Source organism: Neolamprologus multifasciatus, chromosome 7 (genome assembly GCF_963576455.1).
Source record: "Neolamprologus multifasciatus chromosome 7, fNeoMul1.2, whole genome shotgun sequence".
Lineage (NCBI taxonomy): Eukaryota > Metazoa > Chordata > Actinopteri > Cichliformes > Cichlidae > Neolamprologus > Neolamprologus multifasciatus.
In genome coordinates, this window is record NC_140445.1 from 441,530 (window position 1) to 463,866 (window position 22,337).

At 45.1% G+C, this 22,337-nt stretch overlaps 2 protein-coding genes across 2 annotated transcripts in view; one reads left to right on the forward strand and one right to left on the reverse strand.

Moving 5' to 3' along the window:
* The window catches only part of LOC146513346 (echinoderm microtubule-associated protein-like 6), a 74,728-nt gene extending 60,583 nt beyond the window's left edge, over positions 1-14,145 (reverse strand). The window contains 1 exon segment of the mRNA XM_085168972.1: positions 13,231-14,145. Coding sequence (XP_085025098.1) covers positions 13,231-13,507 — 277 coding nt within the window. The 5' untranslated portion in view covers positions 13,508-14,145.
* A 5,194-nt stretch (positions 14,146-19,339) lies between these two features.
* Positions 19,340-22,337, forward strand: part of LOC146513350 (echinoderm microtubule-associated protein-like 6) — a 35,119-nt gene continuing 32,121 nt past the window's right edge. The window contains exon 1 of the mRNA XM_085168976.1: positions 19,340-19,464. Within this exon, the coding sequence (XP_085025102.1) occupies positions 19,449-19,464 (16 nt within the window). The 5' untranslated portion in view covers positions 19,340-19,448. The remainder of the gene's footprint in view (positions 19,465-22,337) is intronic.

Consider the following 22,337-nt stretch of genomic DNA (forward strand, 5'->3'; position numbering starts at 1 on the left):
CCTTTCAGTTCAACTCAGGAGTAAAGCACAGCTAGTTATCAGCTAAAGATCTACTGTGGAAGAATCACAGGAACCGATTCAAATCTTCTCGTCAGGCTAAAGCGCAGAGCAGAGGACCCCAACGTGAGCCCCCAGAAGAAGGAGGAGGAAGATGTTACAGGTCATCTTCAAAACGTCTTTTTACCAGGTGGGTGGAGCCAATCACAGGAAATCTAGATTTCAGGGAGAGGAGCCAAAACAGCTCGTTTCAGACACAGAAGGCTTACTCTGAACTTGATTCATGCAAAGCTACTCCGGGAGAGTCCAACAATAAAAACGCTGAGCTGGAACGAGCAGAGCGGTCTGCACCTGACAGGTCGGCAGCTTTTACGCAGTATTTTTCTCTCAAAGCTGCGATCACATGACTGAGATCCACACCCAGCAGTCCAGAGCAAGTCTGCAAACCTGCGAGTCGCTGGCAGCGCCGAACAAACCAGTCCTGAAAGTTACTTATCAGTCTTTTCAGACTTCAAACCGCCGTCTTCCTCCGTTTGTTCGCAGCTCGGAGGTTTGTCTGTGTAATGGAAGCAGATGATGTCGTCGCTGAGATCGAGCGCGCAGGATCAGATCATCGCTTTGGGGTCGTGTACTTGGGGAAGTGCTGCTTGAATCTTCAACGAGAAATGATAGCGACGTGCTCTCTGCTGGAGAATCCTCAACAGGCTCGCAGGCAGAGGAAAAGTTTCTGTTGAGTGAAATCAAAAACGTCTCGAGTCTCGGAGCGAGGAAAGAAAGAACCTTTTCCTGACGCTCAGCCATCTTTTCTTTTAAAGGTCACACGGTTCAGTTTCTGTTTCTCTCCTCACAATAAGTAGCTCAAACTCAGCCTGCAGCCCTTTGAGAGCCGCACTGCAGAGTGACATAACACCCCGAGAGGTTTGAGTAAATCTGAGTGCGCCTGAGTGTGCGTGAGCGCCAACAGATCGTGGGAACACTGGCGGCCGCGGGGCAGATTAGTGGTGGGATGCTGGACAGATAATTTCTTAGTCATCATCTTAATGAAGACCAGCGAGCTGTGAATCCACAGAGCCACCAGGTCTGCGCCGCACGCTGCCATTTACAGAGTCTGGCAAATGAACAGAAGCACGAAACAAAAGAGCCTTCAAGGAATTATTCCCTCTGCTTTTCACGAGTCATTGAGCGGCGATCTGGAGAGCGAAAACAGCCGCGCTCAACCCAGATTCTCCTCACTCGATCGGAAGGCGCACGCCGCCGGTTATTCATCGAGAACTCGGAATAATCTTAAATTATCGGAGCTTGTATCCCAGTCACGGACGGATTGCTGAATGAGCCCGGGGGGAGTATTTTACATAATGTGTTGCAGTGTTTAGTGCAACGTGTGTGCAGCGGCGTGTCAGCAGTCAGCTCGCTGACCTGAATGCTCAGCTGCGGTGTTTCAGCCCACAGCATCACCTGAGAGCCGGAGCCAGCTTCAACCTCCGGGGCTGGAAGATAAAGCTGAAATGTGCAGTTCCTCTAACGCCCAGCAGAGGCAGCAGCGACTCCCATTTTTAAACTTTAAAGCAGAAATAAACATGTTTACAGCCTGATACACAAACTGTCTGGTCTCTGTAGATACTCCTTCATAACACCTGTACAGGAGGGAGGAGGCTTTTCGATTTCACCATTATTAGGGGCGTGGCCTCTTTGACTGACAGGTGGATGGTGACACAGGTGGCTGTAGCTGCTAGCTTCACCTGAACTGCACCTGTGGACTGTGTTTGTGCTGTTTGTAATTATCTGACCAATGACATGTGCATGTTGTTGCTGCACACCTGCAGCATGCACACAGCAGATTGAGATTATTGTGTGATAACAGGTTCTGAGTTTGCATCATCAAATGTGACTTTTAGATTTCTTCAGTTTTGAACGGCTGACAAAAACAAGCTCGCCCATCCATCTCGTCCCAGTGATCCCATTCAGGCTCGCGGGGGTGCTGGAGCCTCTCCCAGTTGTCACAGGGTGAGAGGCGGGGTACACCCTGGACAGGTCTCCAGCCTGTCGCAGACACACAAACATTCACACACTGATTCAGAATCACCAGTTAACCTCACACGTGTGACAGGAAGCTCGAGAGAATCCACTGCTAACGTCACACAACCAGAAATAAGCTCACAGAAATGCAAAATGACCAAAAAAGACACAAACAGGAGAAAACACGACTCCAACGACGCTGCAAACAAAACATCTGCTGCAAACTTTACTTCACACGAGAGCCAGCAGCATCTCTGCAACCGTGAACGCATCACTGACCACGCAGCCGCTAACTACAACAACAACACTAACTCCCATCTTCATCCCGCCTGATCAGCTCTGCCACTTCCTGTTGAGAAGGAAATGAGCTACTCTTTGCTTCACTCACACACACACACACACACACACACACACACACACACACACACACACACAGTGCCTGCAGTGTCCCTGCTAGTTAGCGTTAGCTCTGTATGAGCCACTCTGGCTGCTCAACTGGTTGGTTTAGTGGTTGCTGATGATGCTCATGATGATGATGCTGATGATGATGATGAGCCTGCAGGTCTGACTGCCTCTCTGCTTTCTGTGCTAGCAGATGCATGAAGTCCAGCCCTCCTTCAGCCAGCAGGGACATCTACACAGTTTCATTTAAGTCCTCTTGTCTGTAGTTTCTTTGCTCTAATCGCTTCCTGCAAACTGATGTCTGTGAGGTAAGAGGACAAACACCGGGCACAGCTTCTCCACTGAAAGGCGGCTCATCGGGCAAGCAACTAACACCAGAACCAGAACTACATTTACTGTAAACCAGTGCAGCGTGTTTGGAAGATGCTCTGAAGCTGTGCTGCTGTAAAACCAACAGGAACAGCCGTCTGCTCTGAGCAGCTCATAGACTGTATATCAAAGATGGACAGCCTAATATGACCTAGTATGATGTGCAAATTAATGTGTGTTAATATCACACATAGTACAAAATACTAATACAAACATGTAAAAGAAAAATAAAAGTGTGTCTAACACGTGTGTGTGTGTGTGTGTGTGTGTGTGTGTGTGTGTGTGTGTGTGTGTGTGTCAGGAGGGATTTGAATGTTGTCCTGGATGTGACATTAACAACTTTTCCACAGCTTCCCTCGTGAGGCTTTGATTTATCAGTGTTCAGTGTTTCTGTAAGAAAACATGAGTGAAAACAAACAGAGAAACACTTTGTTTTCACTCATGTTTACAGTTAAAGAGAAGAAGCTGTGATTGTTCAGAGCCTCTAATGTCAAAGAGAGAATTTGTGTCCGTACGAGGCCTCAGTCTGATGCGGGTATGATCTTATCAGACACAAATATCACAGAAATGCTGCAAAACTGTGAAAAATATCAAACATGCTGATTAAAAATATGAATCATGGTTCATTTTTAACCCTTTAAAGCCGGTCGGAGCGGGCACGCTCCGTTTTGTGTAACTATTTTTAAATCCCGGTAGAACCGGAACCGTGTAAGCTAGCACAATAAATGTTTTTTGCATGTGAAACCGGAGGAGTTGTACTTACATCTTATGCCATCAGCTTGTCCTCGGTCACAGTTTCCTTCCACATATAGATTTGCAAAAACTGCATAAAAACCACTTGCAGCAATAAAAACATAATATTCCAGAAACACGCTTTGCTGATCCGATCAGCTGTTCGTAACACTTCCTACGATGGAATAGACGTCAGCGCGAACTATCACATTTTTGCAGAAATGTAGTTGTTTTTTTTTTCCTTTGGGGCCTTATAAGCTTGTACTGGTGTTTTTAAAAGTCATGTTTGACTTTATGACTTTCTGTGTGGTTTCTGGGATGCTTAGGACTCATATTGCACTGCTGGAAATAGTTTATTTTGATGCAGATGCTGCTTTTTTTTGCAAATTTGCATCATAATATTTCGTTTTTCCTGCAGTGTATAAAAATTTGTGTATTTCAAAAATAAAACTATGAAGACACTCAAAATAAATTTCCTGTGGTGGGAAACTATTTTGTGCAACTTTTTTGTATTTACAGTTTTGAGAGATAAGCCTCTTAAATTTCTCTAACTAGAAATATATGTTAAAAAAACAAAAATTCAATTTTTTTCGTAGTTTCTTGCACTCTTTTGCAATTTATATAATTACTATGCACTTAATGCAGACATATAATTTGGGCTATAATGGTTGTATTGATGTATAGCTTCCAAAAATGGCACTACAGCAAGTAAAAATATAAAGATAAGCTCTGGTCTTAAAGGGTTAAGACAGACAGGACTCGCTCTCTGCCTCTGGATGACCAGTTTGTTTTACTCAGTCAAGCAGAAATACCATGAAAGCTGCACAGCAAACATAATGATGTCCTTTGGTTTAGTGCATCCTTTGTGTGTGTGTGTGTGTGTGTGTCAGTTGGTCGGTCAGGTTCTACCTGCAGGCAACCAACAGAAAGTGGGACAAGGGAAAGACAGAAAGGCGAGAGCAGACAGAGTCAGATCCTTCATTCGTCAACAAAATGATGCAAAAACACAACAAATTCAGATTTGATGATGTAAAGTCTGCGTTTAGCAGACAGCAGGACTTCATCACTGTAGTGAGGTCAGCCTTAGAGCTGGAGGCGAGTGCACGGTAGGCTACACGCTGCCTGTACTCAGAGCTGGTGCCGTTAGACGCTCTGTGTGGCGCAGGGGCGGCACGGTGAGCTTCCGGGGCGGCACGGAGGCGGGGCTGAACAGGTGTTTGGGACGAGTGACTGATTGTGACTCCTCTTATGTTTCAGTGACAGTCGAGGAGGGAGAGCGGAGTGACCACTGAGCGGGAGTGTCTGTGTCCCGTGCATTAAGCCGAAACCAGATCACACCGTCTGTTCATAGCCTCACCTACAGCCACGATCCAAGAGGGATGTTGAGAAGAATCGCAGATAAGAGGAGGCAGACTATCTGACTGGGACGCCTCTGAGCTGGGGTGCAGAGCCTCACAGCTTGGGAACACCTCAGTGTGGGGACTGAGGAACAGCCTCCTTCTAAACGTCAGTGAGACAAAGGAGCTGATAGTGGACTTCAGCACTAAGCAGGAGAGGAACTACCAGACCCCCGTCATCAACGAGTGCCCAGTGGAGAGAGTGGACAGCTTCAAATACCTCGGGGTTCACATCACGCAGGACCTGTCATGGTCCTGTCACATCAACACCGTGGTGAAAAAGGCCTGTCAGCGTCTCTACCACCTCAGACGCTTGACAGACTTCCGACTGCCCCCCGAGGTGCTCAGGAACTTTTACTCCTGCACCATAGAGAGCATCCTGGCGGGAAACATCTCAACCTGGTTCGGGAACAGCACCATGCAGGACAGACGAGCTCTACAGAGGGTTGTGCGATCAGCTGAGCGCACCATCCGCTCAGAGCTCCCTGACCTGCACTCAATCTACAGCAGGCGGTGCTGGACCAAGGCCAGGAAGATGGTGAAGGACCTCAGACATCCCAACAATGGACTGTTCTCTCTGCTGAGGTCAGGAAAGCGATTCTGCTCCCTGAAGACCAACACAGAGAGACTGAGGAGGAGCTTCTTCCCGCAGGCGATACGGTCTCTCAATCACACCACCACACAGTACTGACCCACACATGTGGTTCTTACACACACACTGGACATTTGTTTACACTAGTGGCTGCTGCACAACTACACTGTGTGGTCATCTAATCGAATCACTTTATCACTTAAGTCACTTAAATAAATCACTTTAAGCATATTTGCACTGCACAAGACACAAATGTGTATTGCACAACATGGACATTAAATTTCTTCATTTCCAGTTAATACTGTACAGCTGCTCGTATTGTTCTATATTTCTTCATATATATTTCTATATTGTGTATTTTGTTGTACAGTTATTTGATTTTTAACTTGAATTTTTATATTTTATTCCTTCCTAGTTAAATTTACCCTTCATTTTAATTTATTCATAGTCTTTTTTTCTTTAGGTCGCGAGCAGTTGTGTAAACATTTCACTGCATATCGTACTGTGTATGACTGTGTATGTGACAAATAAAATTTGAATTTGACTGGGGGACACTGAGGACTAGCTCTTGAGTCCAAGCCAGCTGGACCTCCTTTAAGTTCTCCCACCTGATCACCTGATCAAAGGTAACAGCCAAGAGTTTCCGTTACTATGGGAACAAAGTTGTCAGGTACACATATCAGAGCTTTTTTTTTATTCAGATAATTTGCTGCAATCAGTTTCGTTATAAGATGAATGCAGTGCCAAAGGACATATAGGGAGGTCCCAGGACCGAGCCCTGCAGCACACCACAAGAAAACCAGTCGAGAGCTGACCCAGAGACGACCACCCAGGCTCTAAGTCTCTCAGTCAGTATCCTACGACCAGCAGGCAGCAGACAGATGCAAGAGTACCAGGGCTGAATATTCACCTTTATTTCTGCACATTAAAATATAATTTGTAACTCGAGGAGGAGGCGTTTCATTGGACACTGGTCAGAGTGTCAGAGCGAGCAGTCTGAGTCGGACTCGTGGAAACACTGAAAAGATGAAAAGCACGAGGCTGAAGGGAACTGAGATGTGAGAGCTGGAAATGTGAGCTGTGTGCAGCAGCAACCAGCGGCTGATAATTGCTGCCATTCAGCAGCCGCCTGTGCTTCTCTGCAGAGGAGCATAAAGGCCGATCGCCCTGCGGGAGGCCGCGGCCATGACAGAGCCAATGAAAGAAAAAGACAGTCCCGCTCTCGCTCTTTCAGAAAAACTCAACGTGGATTTAATGCGTCTACATGGAGCCTGCAATTACTGCGGCGATCCATCAGGCAGGCGGGGAGGGGGGGCGAGTGCAGTCATGATTCAGAGCTTTCAGCAGAAGCCACTGCACAATACAAAGGAGAGAGTCAGCGCTACAAGTCACTGTGAGGCTGTGTGACATCACTCTGTTTACTGCGGTTGGTACAAAACAGATGAAGAGATGTGTAATCGTTACTTTCTGGGTCATAAATAGAAAACACAGAGTAAACATCTCAACTATCAGGTCTCCACATTTCTGCATCGTCACGGTGATTTTGAGTCAACGATCACCAAGACTAAAGGTCAAAGTTTCACCTGCTCGAAGCCACATCGGACACTTTTACTTTAAACAGACCTTCACATGGCACTACAGTGAAAACAGGAAGCTCCGATCTACTAGAGCAAAAAGAAAATCAGCGGTACCCTGATGTTTGAACGTTTTCACATTAGGCGCCTGATTGCTAACAGGCAACCTGTCTCCAAGCAACTGCAACCCGACAGACTGACTGATGAAGGTCGGCAAATATTTGGCGTCTAGTTTTCAAACGCAGAAGGTTTTCCAACATGTTGCAGTCAATCTTTTGTATACTGGTTACAAAAACAAGGCTGCAGTAAAACTCCAGTCCTGCAGCAACGACGCTGTTATGGGTGGAGGAACAGGTGTGGGGTTCTAGCTGCACCCTTAGGCCCACATAACCGCAAACATTAGGTTTGTTGTGAAAAAGTGCTGTTGGCATTTACAGAGAGAGCAAAGTATGTCTTGATGCATCCTCAGTCATCCAGGTAAGGAAATCCCAAAAGGTTGATTCTGTTCATCGGGATGTTTTCATTGGGGGAAACGTTTGGTCATCAACAGGTGACTCCTTCAGTCTCAGCTGACTGCAGGTTATAACCTTAGAAACAGGACAGGGGCGACTTCAAAGACGACGAAATGTTTGCTAATCCAAACGTGTCAAAAAAAGCTAATCGTTGCCTTGTGATGCACTTTTGTGCCACGTGAATTTGAACGTGTCCTGGAACCTCGTCCCTTCAGGCTGCGTCAAACTGCTGAGCGGGCGACCGGTGCTTTTATTGTGGCGGGGCTGTCGCTGACTGGGCTGACTGAAAAGCAAACGTAAATGGTTTCTCGGAGAGCAGCCGCCACTCAGCACACACGAACTCCATCAGAGGACACAAACCTGGCATCAGTGTCAGCACAGCTCATTTCCATCTGAGCCATCATCACGCTTTTCACTTTTCTCTTTAGCAGACGCAACAAAAATGTACAGGAAGTGCACAAACAGGAAAACCTTTACTTAGTTTGACCTCAAAGACATAAAACTGTGACATGTCACATGATGATAAGCTCTGATTAAAAGTGTCAAAGCAAAGACAGACTCTGAACTAAGACGCAAGAAAAAACTTATGTAACTTAAGATTTGAGGCTTTTTTAGTTTCTGATTGATGAATATATCGTCCCACACTTTGAAACAGCTTTCAGACTTTTACTTATAGTTTATAGTCTAAGGCTACGTTCACACTGCAGGTGAAAGCGCATCAATTTTATTTGTAGTGTGAACAAGCAGACACAAAAAATCGGATTTGATCAAAAAATCGGAATTGAGCATCAAGACCTGCAGAGTGAACGTAGCCATAGTGACTCATTGAGAAAATAACCTGCAGACCGTCTGCAACCCTGAACTAAACATGTGACTAAACATGTGACCTGCTGCTTGAAGCTTTTCCCAAACTACTCTGTGTTTGTTCGTGCACCCTGCTGGAAGAGCTTTGCATGACATGGAGTTAAAAATAATGCCTCTGTGTCTAATCCTGCTACTCTGTGGAGCCCATCGGCTCCTGTCTGAAACAAGCTACTGAAGGCCTCAGTCACTCCACCTGGCAACCACCGGGTTGCTAGGGAAGAAATGAAAATGTCCCAACTGGTTGCCAGTTGTTGTTAGATCAGTGCAGCAAAAACCTCATGATTGTTTTTTCTCCCCTCACCTCCAACCAATCACAGCAGATGGCCCCGCCCCTCCCTGAGCCTGGTTCTGCTGGAGGTTTCTTCCTGTTAAAAGGGAGTTTTTCCTTCCCACTGTCGCCAAAGTGCTGCTCATAGGGGGTCATATGATTGTTGGGTTTCTCCGTGTTATTGTACAGACTGTGTAAATTGTTTTGATTGGTCTTTGGTCAGGAACAGATCGCCGTGGTTACCTGTAGTTTGTGTGAAAGATGCCTGCTTGACAGCAAAAACTCAGCAACTAGTCAGTGAGTGTTAAGAAGAGTGCAACACAAACTGGAAACAGACCGTTTGCCGTCAAAGTAAAAACAATGGCTTCAACAGTAAGCCAGAGCTTTTATTTTGAAAGTAAACACTGGTATCTCTGCTACCTGCTCTATTCACCTGAACTCTAACATTTTGTTTCCTGCGACTAGTTCAGACCTAAAAACAAACAAACAAACAAACAAACAGGTCCAGGTTTAAAGATGCCGTTAAACCCAGGACTGTAAAATCAGGTGGAGACGGCAGCTGCAGGATGGAGGTCCATGCATCAGCCGGGACCTGCGACATTTCCTCCAGACCGAGACGCAGACGCAGCACCGGACGGCGGCCTGAAGGGGACACGCTGTTCACCGCGTCGTCCTCTTTAAATCCACACAAACACGTTTTTCTTTTGTGACTGTGACGAATGTTCAGGACAAACGTTCAACATCCGAGTCGCAGCATGAAGAAAACTGTGTGTGTGTGCGTGACTGTGTGTGTGCGTCTGTTTAACAATCTCTTGTTTAACTTGTCTAGTTTTGTGTCTCTTGTGTTTTTTATCATTATTCAAGTCTGAAAATCAGGATTTTGAGACTTTCGAGAAACGACTGTGGGTAAAAACATGTATTCGATACTTAAAACATACTTTTAAAATATTTTTGGGATATTTAAAAATATTGATCTAAAATTTGAGTTTGTTATACTTTTAAGAAATTTTATTTTACCGTTTTAGTATTTTTACTTTTTAAAAACACATGATATTCATTTTATTTTCGGACATTTTATTAGCCTAATGTTTGTAGAAAATCTTGTTTTATTTGTATTTCTTATGTCATTTTTAACATTGTACTTTTTATGGAATTTTTTCTGAAACATTGATTTTTCTTTCATGTTTTTTCATTCGTGCAGATTTTAGGACAGTTTGTTTGTTTGGTTATCAGGTTATTTTCAGTGGAAGTTTGTGTTATTTTTCCAAAAAAATTATAATTCCTATACAATCTCAGGCTTTTTAAGGCTTCTGTGGACCCACTGACTGCGCCCTGTGATGTGTTGCTCCACCTCCATCACACTGTGAAAACCTCACATCCCCAACAAAGTGCCAAAATTGCCCTCAAAGCGATGCAAACGAGCTAAAAAGTCCTGATGGGGAAACAGACTCGTGTTATATAAGTGTCAGATAATCCCAGATTAAAGCTTTTAGGTGTTTGTGAGCTGGTTTCACTCTGAATTAATTAGTCCACGCACATCCACGAGCTGCCTTGAGAGTGGTTCGCAGGATTTCTCTGAACACGATGCTTTTTTGTTTTCCACAGTTGTCTGTTGCTTCGTGATGGTGTGCTAACGGCCACCAAGGGTTAAATAAATATAATAAATAAGCAGTGAGGTCAGGAGGTGTGGACATAAAAACTGATTTTTAAAACTGAGGATGAAAAACTCGAATTCACACAACATTAAAGCAGCTGTGAGACGAGTGCACAACCACCATCCACACTGTGCAACAGCAACAAATATATAAAACATTATTATGTTAACATTACTTCACCTGTCAGATGATGTTATTAAAAAACCTCCAACAGCCCAAACAGGACTCCAGTTAGCTTAGCTGAAGGCTAGCAGACAGCTTGGAGCTACAGCTGCCTGCGCCATGCACCTATCAATCAAAGAGGCCACGCCCCTAATAAGAATTATCTACAAAGACCAATCAGTTTGTCTATGTGGCTGTAAACGTTTACCATAGGAGTCTATGGGGACTGACGCACTGCTGCAGCCCCTGCTGGACGTTAGTGGAACTGCAGGGTGTGGCTCAGAAATAAACCCATCAGACCTGAGAACAGGAACAAGTCCCTCACCTGCCCGCAAGCTGTCCTGCCCTGATAAAAATCTAAATCTAAGTTACTCCTCATCACTGAGCTCTTCGTTCATTAGGAAACCCAGCAGCAGCAGAAAAAGCTGCTTCCTGTCTCGGCGTAAACCTGCTCGTGTTTAGATTTGAACTTCTGTCAAACTGAAGGACAAACCAAACTGTGTGGGAGCGATAAAAAAAACCACGAAGGTCCAAAAAGCATCTCAAAAGAGACAAAAGCACCGAGATGAGTCACAGGACTGAGTGTAACGAATATCCTTTCTCTGCTTCTTTTTGTTTAATAACGTTGTAGTTTTTATGAGTTATAAGCTTCACCACATTTCCACCATGCAGACAAAGTTTATCTTGTGCTGCCACATGTTGCACCAGCAGCAGTCAGGCTACAGCCCGACACATTTAAATGGTCACAGGCGATTAAAGTCAGCATTACTGAAGCTTATGGTAGCTCAACATCTGCACAGGATTCATGTCACTGCCAGAGTTACAGTGGAATTACACCCCGTGACCTGCAATGCTCCTCCCACAACGTAACCACGACAACTGTCATTGGCTGCAGGAACAAGAGACAGTTTTATTTTGGATTCCTGTGTTTTCATTCTGCTTTATTATTACTGTTCTATTTAAAATATTAGAAAAGACATTTTTTTAAAAGGCTGCCCCCTTGTGGTGAATGTTGTCATTGAATTTACCACAGGGTTTTACGAACAGTACCTTTAATGTCATTTAGTAGTATCTCTTTGCTTCAGGGTTTAGCCTTACTGAATCAGACTCCACAGATAAAACAGAAAGTTTTATGTTTGCAGATCTTATCTTGGATTATCACTCTCACAAGGCTCATGTTTAAAAGGCCACTAATGAGATAATGTGCAACAGACTGAAGGAACAGGAAGCCAGGAGGACCATCAGATCTTCTACTGCTTCTTCCTTTATGAAAAGCTCACACAGCAGGGACACTTTGGTTTCCATCAAATGTTAATTTGTTTTTATGGCAAAATGACTCTTAAATCACACAAACTGTGAACACACACACACGAAACATATTTATAAATTCAGTGTGAATCACTGGCTCTCAGGGTGTCAGAAACACGCTTAGAGCTTTGTGAGGATCTCAGCGAGTCAGTGAGCGACGTTGGAACATGTTCGGATTTATAATGAAAAATAACTTCCGACCGCTAATTCGGCTCCATTTAATGTGACATAGCAGAGCGATCCGGGCTGTTAGGGAGGCTCATGCTGTGACTCAGAGATATTGATTCTGAGACCTGGAAGTCTCGATCGATAACCCATCACGTGACCTGTGCAGGGGGCTCACCTGATGATGTCGTCATTGTGCCCCAGGTAGAACCGCTGGCTGTGCTCTCTGGTGTTGTAAACCACTCCAACCCCGGCCACGAAGTACACCACCTCCTTCCCCGCCGTGTAGTACAGGTTATTCCGGCACTGGTGCCCCCGGTACCCGTAGACCCAGTCCAGTCTGAGCCGGCAGCCCGGGGCGCTCCGGTCCGACATGTTCGCTCATCTGAGGGGCTCCGGTACCGCCCGCCCGCTCCCGCAGCTCCTCCCTCTGGATCCAGAGACCCGGTAACGGAACTGTGAGCGGGGTCACCTGCCTGTGTTCGGCTGTCGTGTGAAGAAAAGTTCGCGCCCACAGCTTCAGGACTCGGACTTCCTTCGACTCTTCATCACGATGCGCGCGCAGACGCTGATTGGACGTCAGCTCCGAGATTTACCGTAAATGTGATGGTTCATATTCAGATGCCGTGACTGTAATCCCCCCGTAAAGTCTGAGTCCTCTGGTTTCAGCACCGTGAGACCTTCATCATCTCCGCGATCCCCCGGGAGCTGCTCCCGCCGAGCCTCCCCACTCAGAGCCGTTTCACTGCAGCTGGAATCACCACGCGAGAAACTTTTCCACGTTTATCACTCTCTCACTCCTTCCACCCACTCCTCAAAAACACGGAGGACGCGAACAGTCTGGAAACTTCTCCAAACCCACAAAACCAAAGTCAGCGGCTGGTGGAGGATTTAATCCCTCCGTGCTCTAATCCTCCATCCCGACCGGCCGCCTCCATCCTGCCCCCCGCGCGCTCGCAGCACCTTCTCCCCGGGAGGACCGCGGCTCATTCACAAATCTGCGCGCGAGTAAAACCAGCAGTCAGGAAGTCAAACGACCCAGAGCCGCAAAATTAACGAAGAAGAAGCGACCGCGCAGTGGAGGAGCGGAGGAGAGGATGACAGCGAGTGTTTAATCCCGGCAGATGATCCAACTCCAGCGGGCAGAGGCGGGGAGCAGCCCCGGGCTCACAGCGCAGCATCCCGGCCGGATGACGGAGAGGAAAGTCCTGACTCACCACAGCGGGAGGAGGAGCAGAGCATCCTCCACCCGCAGGCAGACTCACGGGCGGAGCAGGCGGAGGCACAGCCGGAGCTTCTGCTTCGAGGAGCGTACTGTCGCGTGCAGCGGGGAGCCTCCTGAGCCAGCAGAGTGAAGCTGACCCCCCACCCACTTGAAACGTAAAGGCAAATAGGCGGAGCGGTTAGTGCTACGTTTGTGCAGATTTGTGCAGGTAAAATGAGCGTTTGTGCTGCTATGGTTTTTGAGATATTAAACATTATTTTATAGGTCATTCAAAGGTCACCATCCCCCCAGACTGCTCCAAAACGGGCCAAAATGGTCTATTTTTTTAGTGCTACGTTTGTGCTGATTTGTGCAGGTAAAATTAGCGTTTGTGCTGCTTCCACAGCACCTAGGCGAGGGATCTTCAACCTGCGGCTCTAAAGCAACATGTGTTGCCAACTCCTCAGTAAGGAAAATCGCTATTGGCTGTCCTAAAAGTCGCTAGAAGTCGCTAAATGACGTCATCCCCTAATTTGCATAATTGGTCATGCTAATGTAATTGTAACCTACGCTGCTGGAGAGAGAAATAACATCGTGGAAGAGACATAAAGTGAGTAAAAAACGTCCTAAATGCATTTAGAATTTATTTAGAACTACAAATTAAATTTCTTTTAGCAATTATTGTTTTTTTTAATGTCACAATTCCAACCCTGCTCCTTAATCCGGGCTTGGACCGGCAAAAGTGACCCGAAATAGGCACTCTGGTGGAGTTACTTTGTGTGTGTGTGTGTTTATAAGTAGTTTTAAACCTTGAGATCCACAAAACAGCATAAGAGTAAAAGAAGAACTGACTGCGTTACAGCACCCGCTGCTCGTTGAGAGTAAAAGCGATATGCGCTTTCACGTCTTTTTTTTAGCGACTTTTTTTTTTTAGAAAAAAAAAAGGGGGGTCTGAAAACTCGCTAAATATAGCGACAGCGACAAAGTCGCTAAGTTGGCAACACTGAACATGTGGCTCTCCGGCCCCTCCACTGTGGCCCTTATAAGACCAAGTAAGTCTTTTTTTTTTATTATAAAGACAACAAGAAAGGGTTCTGTTAACAGTTTTTTTTTTTTTTTAATGAAATATCTGCATTGACTATTCACTGAATGTACAAGGCTTTTAAAAGTGATTTAATGTTTCTTAGCTTCAAATCTGTTTACTGTACTTTTCAAGTTGGTTGCCCATCTTTCCTAATTTTCAGTTATTATGGAAAGGACTCACATAGCTGGCTTCATTTTAACAAATACTTTTTTGCATTATAAAGCTTTGATGATTCATTTTCTTATCAAATCTAAAATAAACATTTTTATTTACATTTCCATAGCTTAAACGATACAACAACTCATTTTCTAGATATTTATAGGCTCTTTCTTTTTTTAGGCTTTAGACAGGTTTTGTAGCAGCAGGAGAAAAGGGGCCCTTTGAACTGAAAAGGATGCTGACCCCTGACTTAAGCCACCAGGTCAACACAAAACAAATACAGAAAAATTATTGACAGAAAAATGGAACGGTTACTTTCAAGGCTACAGGTGAAGGTGACTGGGTGTGTAAAAGCAAATATGCATCAGACTGACAAAGAACAGAGTGTTAAAAGATTTAAAACTTTAACTTTATGTGCAAAACTGAACTTACTGATAACACACACTAGCCATTTGAACACATGTAACTGTAATGAACCAAATAAAACAGAAAAATGCAGGCAGCACTCATTATACTGTGTATAACACAGCATGGGGTTGTATTTTTTTCTTTTCAGATGCTCCTGTCACTCCATTTCCCAGGTCATCATAGCACTCCCACACACATGCAGCTCTCCTGCAGTATGCAGTGTAATGCCCCAAACCGTCAGTGGTCATCTTTCCATGGAAAGCAATTAATGCCCTCAAAGTGAACGACTTTCCTTGGAGAACCAGGTTGGAGGGAAATTCATTCAGTGGAAATTCTGTTTGGTTTGCAAGGTCAGTATCAATCCACACGATATCTCCAATGTTGTAGCTGTGAGTAACTGTCCCTGCACAGAGCTCATTTCCTGTGGTGCTGTCTTCTGTTTTGAATTCTGATGGACACAGAGATGGATTGGAGAGTGGCCTGAGGCAGGTAGACTCAGGTAGGCCAAGTCCTGCTTCCACAGCCGTGCCAAGATGAGCCATAGCAGACTCTTTGAGGACAGAGATGGCAGGAGAAACAAATGGCACTTCCCTTGTCATCCCTTTGCTGAGGTAGCAGTGCTGTGAAGAGCAGTGTTTGGTAAAATAAACACTTGAGATGTTCCTCATTGTCTTAGCAATTACAGCGGAGATATTGCACTGAGCATCGATTTGGATCGCACCAGACCTCAAGGAGACAGCTTCAAACATCACACTAAGCAGCTCTGCTCTCCTTCTGTAAGTTTTTTTTTTTTGACAACTTTATTTATAATTTTCCAATATGACAAAAGTACAGAAAAATATAACTCGAATTGCGATTACAAACACTGCCATTGTGAAACTGGTTACGCCACGCAGTGGCAAACCAGTTGAATGCAGAAAAAATGTGTAATCTATGGGCACATACAAAAAAAGTACTATCACGTGAACAAGGCAAAAAACAAAAAACAAACAAACAAGCAAACAAACAAACAAAAGAACAGAAAAAACAAAACCCACCAAAAAAAAAACAAAACAAACAAACAAAAATAAAATAAAATAAATACATAAATAAAAGGGGGGCTGCATTGTGCGCAGTTCTTTTTGGCTTGCTACAGATAGTAGGTGGCTTTAAAGAAAGAAAGAGAAAAAAAAAAAAACCCAAACCCAGATAAAAGCAGTATTACATCATACTTCAGTAAATGACAACTTCTCCACATATTCAACAAAGGATGACCAGGTTTTGTAGTATTTACTTTGAGACCCTCTCAAACTGTATCTCAAATGCTCTATCTGCAAACACCTCATCACCTCTCTCACCCACTGAACAAACACTGGCGGACCTGAATCCTTCCATTTAAGAAGAATTAGCCTGCGTGCCAGGAGAGATGAGAAAGCCACTGCATTCATTTGATAAGAAGTTATCCCGTGTTGGTTTGGGAGTATTCTCCTTCTGTAAGTTTGTTGGGTCACACCATCTGTGGCAATGGCTTTCACCAGCTGCAGGACTGGGTTTTCACTGTCTTTCAGAACAGCATTTTGAAATGTGGAGCTGTCACAGAAGGCACAACATAGGCACTGAAAAAATGCATCAAATGCACAGGTATTGAGCACAGAGATTGTCGATTCCACTAATCTAATAGGCTGATGGAGGTTTCCATTTTTTAATAATCCCACTTTCACTCTTTTGGCCCCAAAAGTTTCATCTGCATGGAGCCATTCGGTACATGAAGAGAGGTAGGAAGTCCTCTTCCTTTTTTTGGGTGGAACAGCTAGGCCCCTCCAGTTCTCAACTGCATCCCCATCAGCCGGAAGAATGTTTGTGGCAGCATCAGATCCCACAATCGGGTGAGCATCCATTTTTATTTTGTCTTCTGCACTGTGAGTCGTCATGGATCCAGAATTGGCATCTGTGACTTTCAGTGATCCCACTGTTGCCTCATCTTTGACCTTTTCTTTTGCAGAACAAATCCGCATATTTCCCTCGATGAAGGAAAGATGACGAGCAATGAAGCGATCGACTCGAACAGGCACTTTTTCATGTTTAAAAAGGCCATGTTTTATGTTTTTGAATTCAGCTTCAACAGTGGCTGAACTTGCTGTGATGCTGGTGCTTTGGAAGAGAGGGACCATTATTCCTGTCCAGAGTGGCAAGTAACTTGCCAGTCTTATTATATGAGGAATAATCTCAGGGAGAAAGTGAATATTATCTCTATCCCCGTTTGCTGCAGCAAGTGACCTGCTCTCCTCACATATTTCTGTTACCCACTGTCGTAGGTCAGTCTGGATCTCATCCACTGAATCCACTCTCTCACTTTCCTCCATCTGTTCATCTGGAATGATGGAGTCTTGAGCAATTTGGGCTTTCAAGTATTTCTTGCACCTTTCTGAAGGAAGAGGGGCTCCAGAACTGTCATCACCTTCTGCCTCACTGAGGACCACAACAGTGATAGCATGTAGGAGCTGTTTTGCATGGTCCAAACATTGAGACTGAAGAAGTTTTGCTAATGACCTGACAAAGAAATCTTTAACACGATGTGTTTTCTTCTTCAGGCAGTCCTACTGGCATATCATCTTGATGCAGTGCGCAACATCAACCCTGATAAAACAAGGGGGGAGTTTGGCAGACTGGGTTCCAAGAAGGACATGAAAGCATTCATTAAGATAGGACTTCAGATCAGGATGAGGAGTGAAAGCCTTGACCAGAGCTCCCAGAATTGCCAGAGAAAAGTCACTCACAGCTTCCTTTGGCACAGGTGCACCTGCACGAATCCATTCTGTCAACCAGTTTGCGATGGCATTAACATCATGTTTCTCTGACAGCATTTGCACCACTGGGACACTGGGGCAATTGTTTTCTTTCAGAATACCTTGATAAAGGAAGATATGGCCAGATTTGCCATTTGGTCTCAGCAGTTTTTTCACAACTGAACCGGTTGCATCAAAACATACAGTTGGGGGAGATTTTTTTGACAATGTCTTATAAACATGCATCTGTGTTTGACTCCAATAGTGGCAGAAAAACCTGTCCAGTCCAATATCTCGGATGCTACCACTTTTAGGACAGCCAATAGCGATTTTCCTTACTGAGGATTTGGCAACACATGTTGCTTTAGAGCCGCAGGTTGAAGATCCCTCGCCTAGGTGCTGTGGAAGCAGCACAAACGCTAATTTTACCTGCACAAATCAGCACAAACGTAGCACTAAAAAAATAGACCATTTTGGCCCGTTTTGGAGCAGTCTGGGGGGATGGTGACCTTTGAATGACCTATAAAATAATGTTTAATATCTCAAAAACCATAGCAGCACAAACGCTCATTTTACCTGCACAAATCTGCACAAACGTAGCACTAACCGCTCCGCCTATTTGCCTTTACGTTTCAAGTGGGTGGGGGGTCAGCTTCACTCTGCTGGCTCAGGAGGCTCCCCGCTGCACGCGACAGTACGCTCCTCGAAGCAGAAGCTCCGGCTGTGCCTCCGCCTGCTCCGCCCGTGAGTCTGCCTGCGGGTGGAGGATGCTCTGCTCCTCCTCCCGCTGTGGTGAGTCAGGACTTTCCTCTCCGTCATCCGGCCGGGATGCTGCGCTGTGAGCCCGGGGCTGCTCCCCGCCTCTGCCCGCTGGAGTTGGATCATCTGCCGGGATTAAACACTCGCTGTCATCCTCTCCTCCGCTCCTCCACTGCGCGGTCGCTTCTTCTTCGTTAATTTTGCGGCTCTGGGTCGTTTGACTTCCTGACTGCTGGTTTTACTCGCGCGCAGATTTGTGAATGAGCCGCGGTCCTCCCGGGGAGAAGGTGCTGCGAGCGCGCGGGGGGCAGGATGGAGGCGGCCGGTCGGGATGGAGGATTAGAGCACGGAGGGATTAAATCCTCCACCAGCCGCTGACTTTGGTTTTGTGGGTTTGGAGAAGTTTCCAGACTGTTCGCGTCCTCCGTGTTTTTGAGGAGTGGGTGGAAGGAGTGAGAGAGTGATAAACGTGGAAAAGTTTCTCGCGTGGTGATTCCAGCTGCAGTGAAACGGCTCTGAGTGGGGAGGCTCGGCGGGAGCAGCTCCCGGGGGATCGCGGAGATGATGAAGGTCTCACGGTGCTGAAACCAGAGGACTCAGACTTTACGGGGGGATTACAGTCACGGCATCTGAATATGAACCATCACATTTACGGTAAATCTCGGAGCTGACGTCCAATCAGCGTCTGCGCGCGCATCGTGATGAAGAGTCGAAGGAAGTCCGAGTCCTGAAGCTGTGGGCGCGAACTTTTCTTCACACGACAGCCGAACACAGGCAGGTGACCCCGCTCACAGTTCCGTTACCGGGTCTCTGGATCCAGAGGGAGGAGCTGCGGGAGCGGGCGGGCGGTACCGGAGCCCCTCAGATGAGCGAACATGTCGGACCGGAGCGCCCCGGGCTGCCGGCTCAGACTGGACTGGGTCTACGGGTACCGGGGGCACCAGTGCCGGAATAACCTGTACTACACGGCGGGGAAGGAGGTGGTGTACTTCGTGGCCGGGGTTGGAGTGGTTTACAACACCAGAGAGCACAGCCAGCGGTTCTACCTGGGGCACAATGACGACATCATCAGGTGAGCCCCCTGCACAGGTCACGTGATGGGTTATCGATCGAGACTTCCAGGTCTCAGAATCAATATCTCTGAGTCACAGCATGAGCCTCCCTAACAGCCCGGATCGCTCTGCTATGTCACATTAAATGGAGCCGAATTAGCGGTCGGAAGTTATTTTTCATTATAAATCCGAACATGTTCCAACGTCGCTCACTGACTCGCTGAGATCCTCACAAAGCTCTAAGCGTGTTTCTGACACCCTGAGAGCCAGTGATTCACACTGAATTTATAAATATGTTTCGTGTGTGTGTGTTCACAGTTTGTGTGATTTAAGAGTCATTTTGCCATAAAAACAAATTAACATTTGATGGAAACCAAAGTGTCCCTGCTGTGTGAGCTTTTCATAAAGGAAGAAGCAGTAGAAGATCTGATGGTCCTCCTGGCTTCCTGTTCCTTCAGTCTGTTGCACATTATCTCATTAGTGGCCTTTTAAACATGAGCCTTGTGAGAGTGATAATCCAAGATAAGATCTGCAAACATAAAACTTTCTGTTTTATCTGTGGAGTCTGATTCAGTAAGGCTAAACCCTGAAGCAAAGAGATACTACTAAATGACATTAAAGGTACTGTTCGTAAAACCCTGTGGTAAATTCAATGACAACATTCACCACAAGGGGGCAGCCTTTAAAAAAAATGTCTTTTCTAATATTTTAAATAGAACAGTAATAATAAAGCAGAATGAAAACACAGGAATCCAAAATAAAACTGTCTCTTGTTCCTGCAGCCAATGACAGTTGTCGTGGTTACGTTGTGGGAGGAGCATTGCAGGTCACGGGGTGTAATTCCACTGTAACTCTGGCAGTGACATGAATCCTGTGCAGATGTTGAGCTACCATAAGCTTCAGTAATGCTGACTTTAATCGCCTGTGACCATTTAAATGTGTCGGGCTGTAGCCTGACTGCTGCTGGTGCAACATGTGGCAGCACAAGATAAACTTTGTCTGCATGGTGGAAATGTGGTGAAGCTTATAACTCATAAAAACTACAACGTTATTAAACAAAAAGAAGCAGAGAAAGGATATTCGTTACACTCAGTCCTGTGACTCATCTCGGTGCTTTTGTCTCTTTTGAGATGCTTTTTGGACCTTCGTGGTTTTTTTTATCGCTCCCACACAGTTTGGTTTGTCCTTCAGTTTGACAGAAGTTCAAATCTAAACACGAGCAGGTTTACGCCGAGACAGGAAGCAGCTTTTTCTGCTGCTGCTGGGTTTCCTAATGAACGAAGAGCTCAGTGATGAGGAGTAACTTAGATTTAGATTTTTATCAGGGCAGGACAGCTTGCGGGCAGGTGAGGGACTTGTTCCTGTTCTCAGGTCTGATGGGTTTATTTCTGAGCCACACCCTGCAGTTCCACTAACGTCCAGCAGGGGCTGCAGCAGTGCGTCAGTCCCCATAGACTCCTATGGTAAACGTTTACAGCCACATAGACAAACTGATTGGTCTTTGTAGATAATTCTTATTAGGGGCGTGGCCTCTTTGATTGATAGGTGCATGGCGCAGGCAGCTGTAGCTCCAAGCTGTCTGCTAGCCTTCAGCTAAGCTAACTGGAGTCCTGTTTGGGCTGTTGGAGGTTTTTTAATAACATCATCTGACAGGTGAAGTAATGTTAACATAATAATGTTTTATATATTTGTTGCTGTTGCACAGTGTGGATGGTGGTTGTGCACTCGTCTCACAGCTGCTTTAATGTTGTGTGAATTCGAGTTTTTCATCCTCAGTTTTAAAAATCAGTTTTTATGTCCACACCTCCTGACCTCACTGCTTATTTATTATATTTATTTAACCCTTGGTGGCCGTTAGCACACCATCACGAAGCAACAGACAACTGTGGAAAACAAAAAAGCATCGTGTTCAGAGAAATCCTGCGAACCACTCTCAAGGCAGCTCGTGGATGTGCGTGGACTAATTAATTCAGAGTGAAACCAGCTCACAAACACCTAAAAGCTTTAATCTGGGATTATCTGACACTTATATAACACGAGTCTGTTTCCCCATCAGGACTTTTTAGCTCGTTTGCATCGCTTTGAGGGCAATTTTGGCACTTTGTTGGGGATGTGAGGTTTTCACAGTGTGATGGAGGTGGAGCAACACATCACAGGGCGCAGTCAGTGGGTCCACAGAAGCCTTAAAAAGCCTGAGATTGTATAGGAATTATAATTTTTTTGGAAAAATAACACAAACTTCCACTGAAAATAACCTGATAACCAAACAAACAAACTGTCCTAAAATCTGCACGAATGAAAAAACATGAAAGAAAAATCAATGTTTCAGAAAAAATTCCATAAAAAGTACAATGTTAAAAATGACATAAGAAATACAAATAAAACAAGATTTTCTACAAACATTAGGCTAATAAAATGTCCGAAAATAAAATGAATATCATGTGTTTTTAAAAAGTAAAAATACTAAAACGGTAAAATAAAATTTCTTAAAAGTATAACAAACTCAAATTTTAGATCAATATTTTTAAATATCCCAAAAATATTTTAAAAGTATGTTTTAAGTATCGAATACATGTTTTTACCCACAGTCGTTTCTCGAAAGTCTCAAAATCCTGATTTTCAGACTTGAATAATGATAAAAAACACAAGAGACACAAAACTAGACAAGTTAAACAAGAGATTGTTAAACAGACGCACACACACAGTCACGCACACACACACAGTTTTCTTCATGCTGCGACTCGGATGTTGAACGTTTGTCCTGAACATTCGTCACAGTCACAAAAGAAAAACGTGTTTGTGTGGATTTAAAGAGGACGACGCGGTGAACAGCGTGTCCCCTTCAGGCCGCCGTCCGGTGCTGCGTCTGCGTCTCGGTCTGGAGGAAATGTCG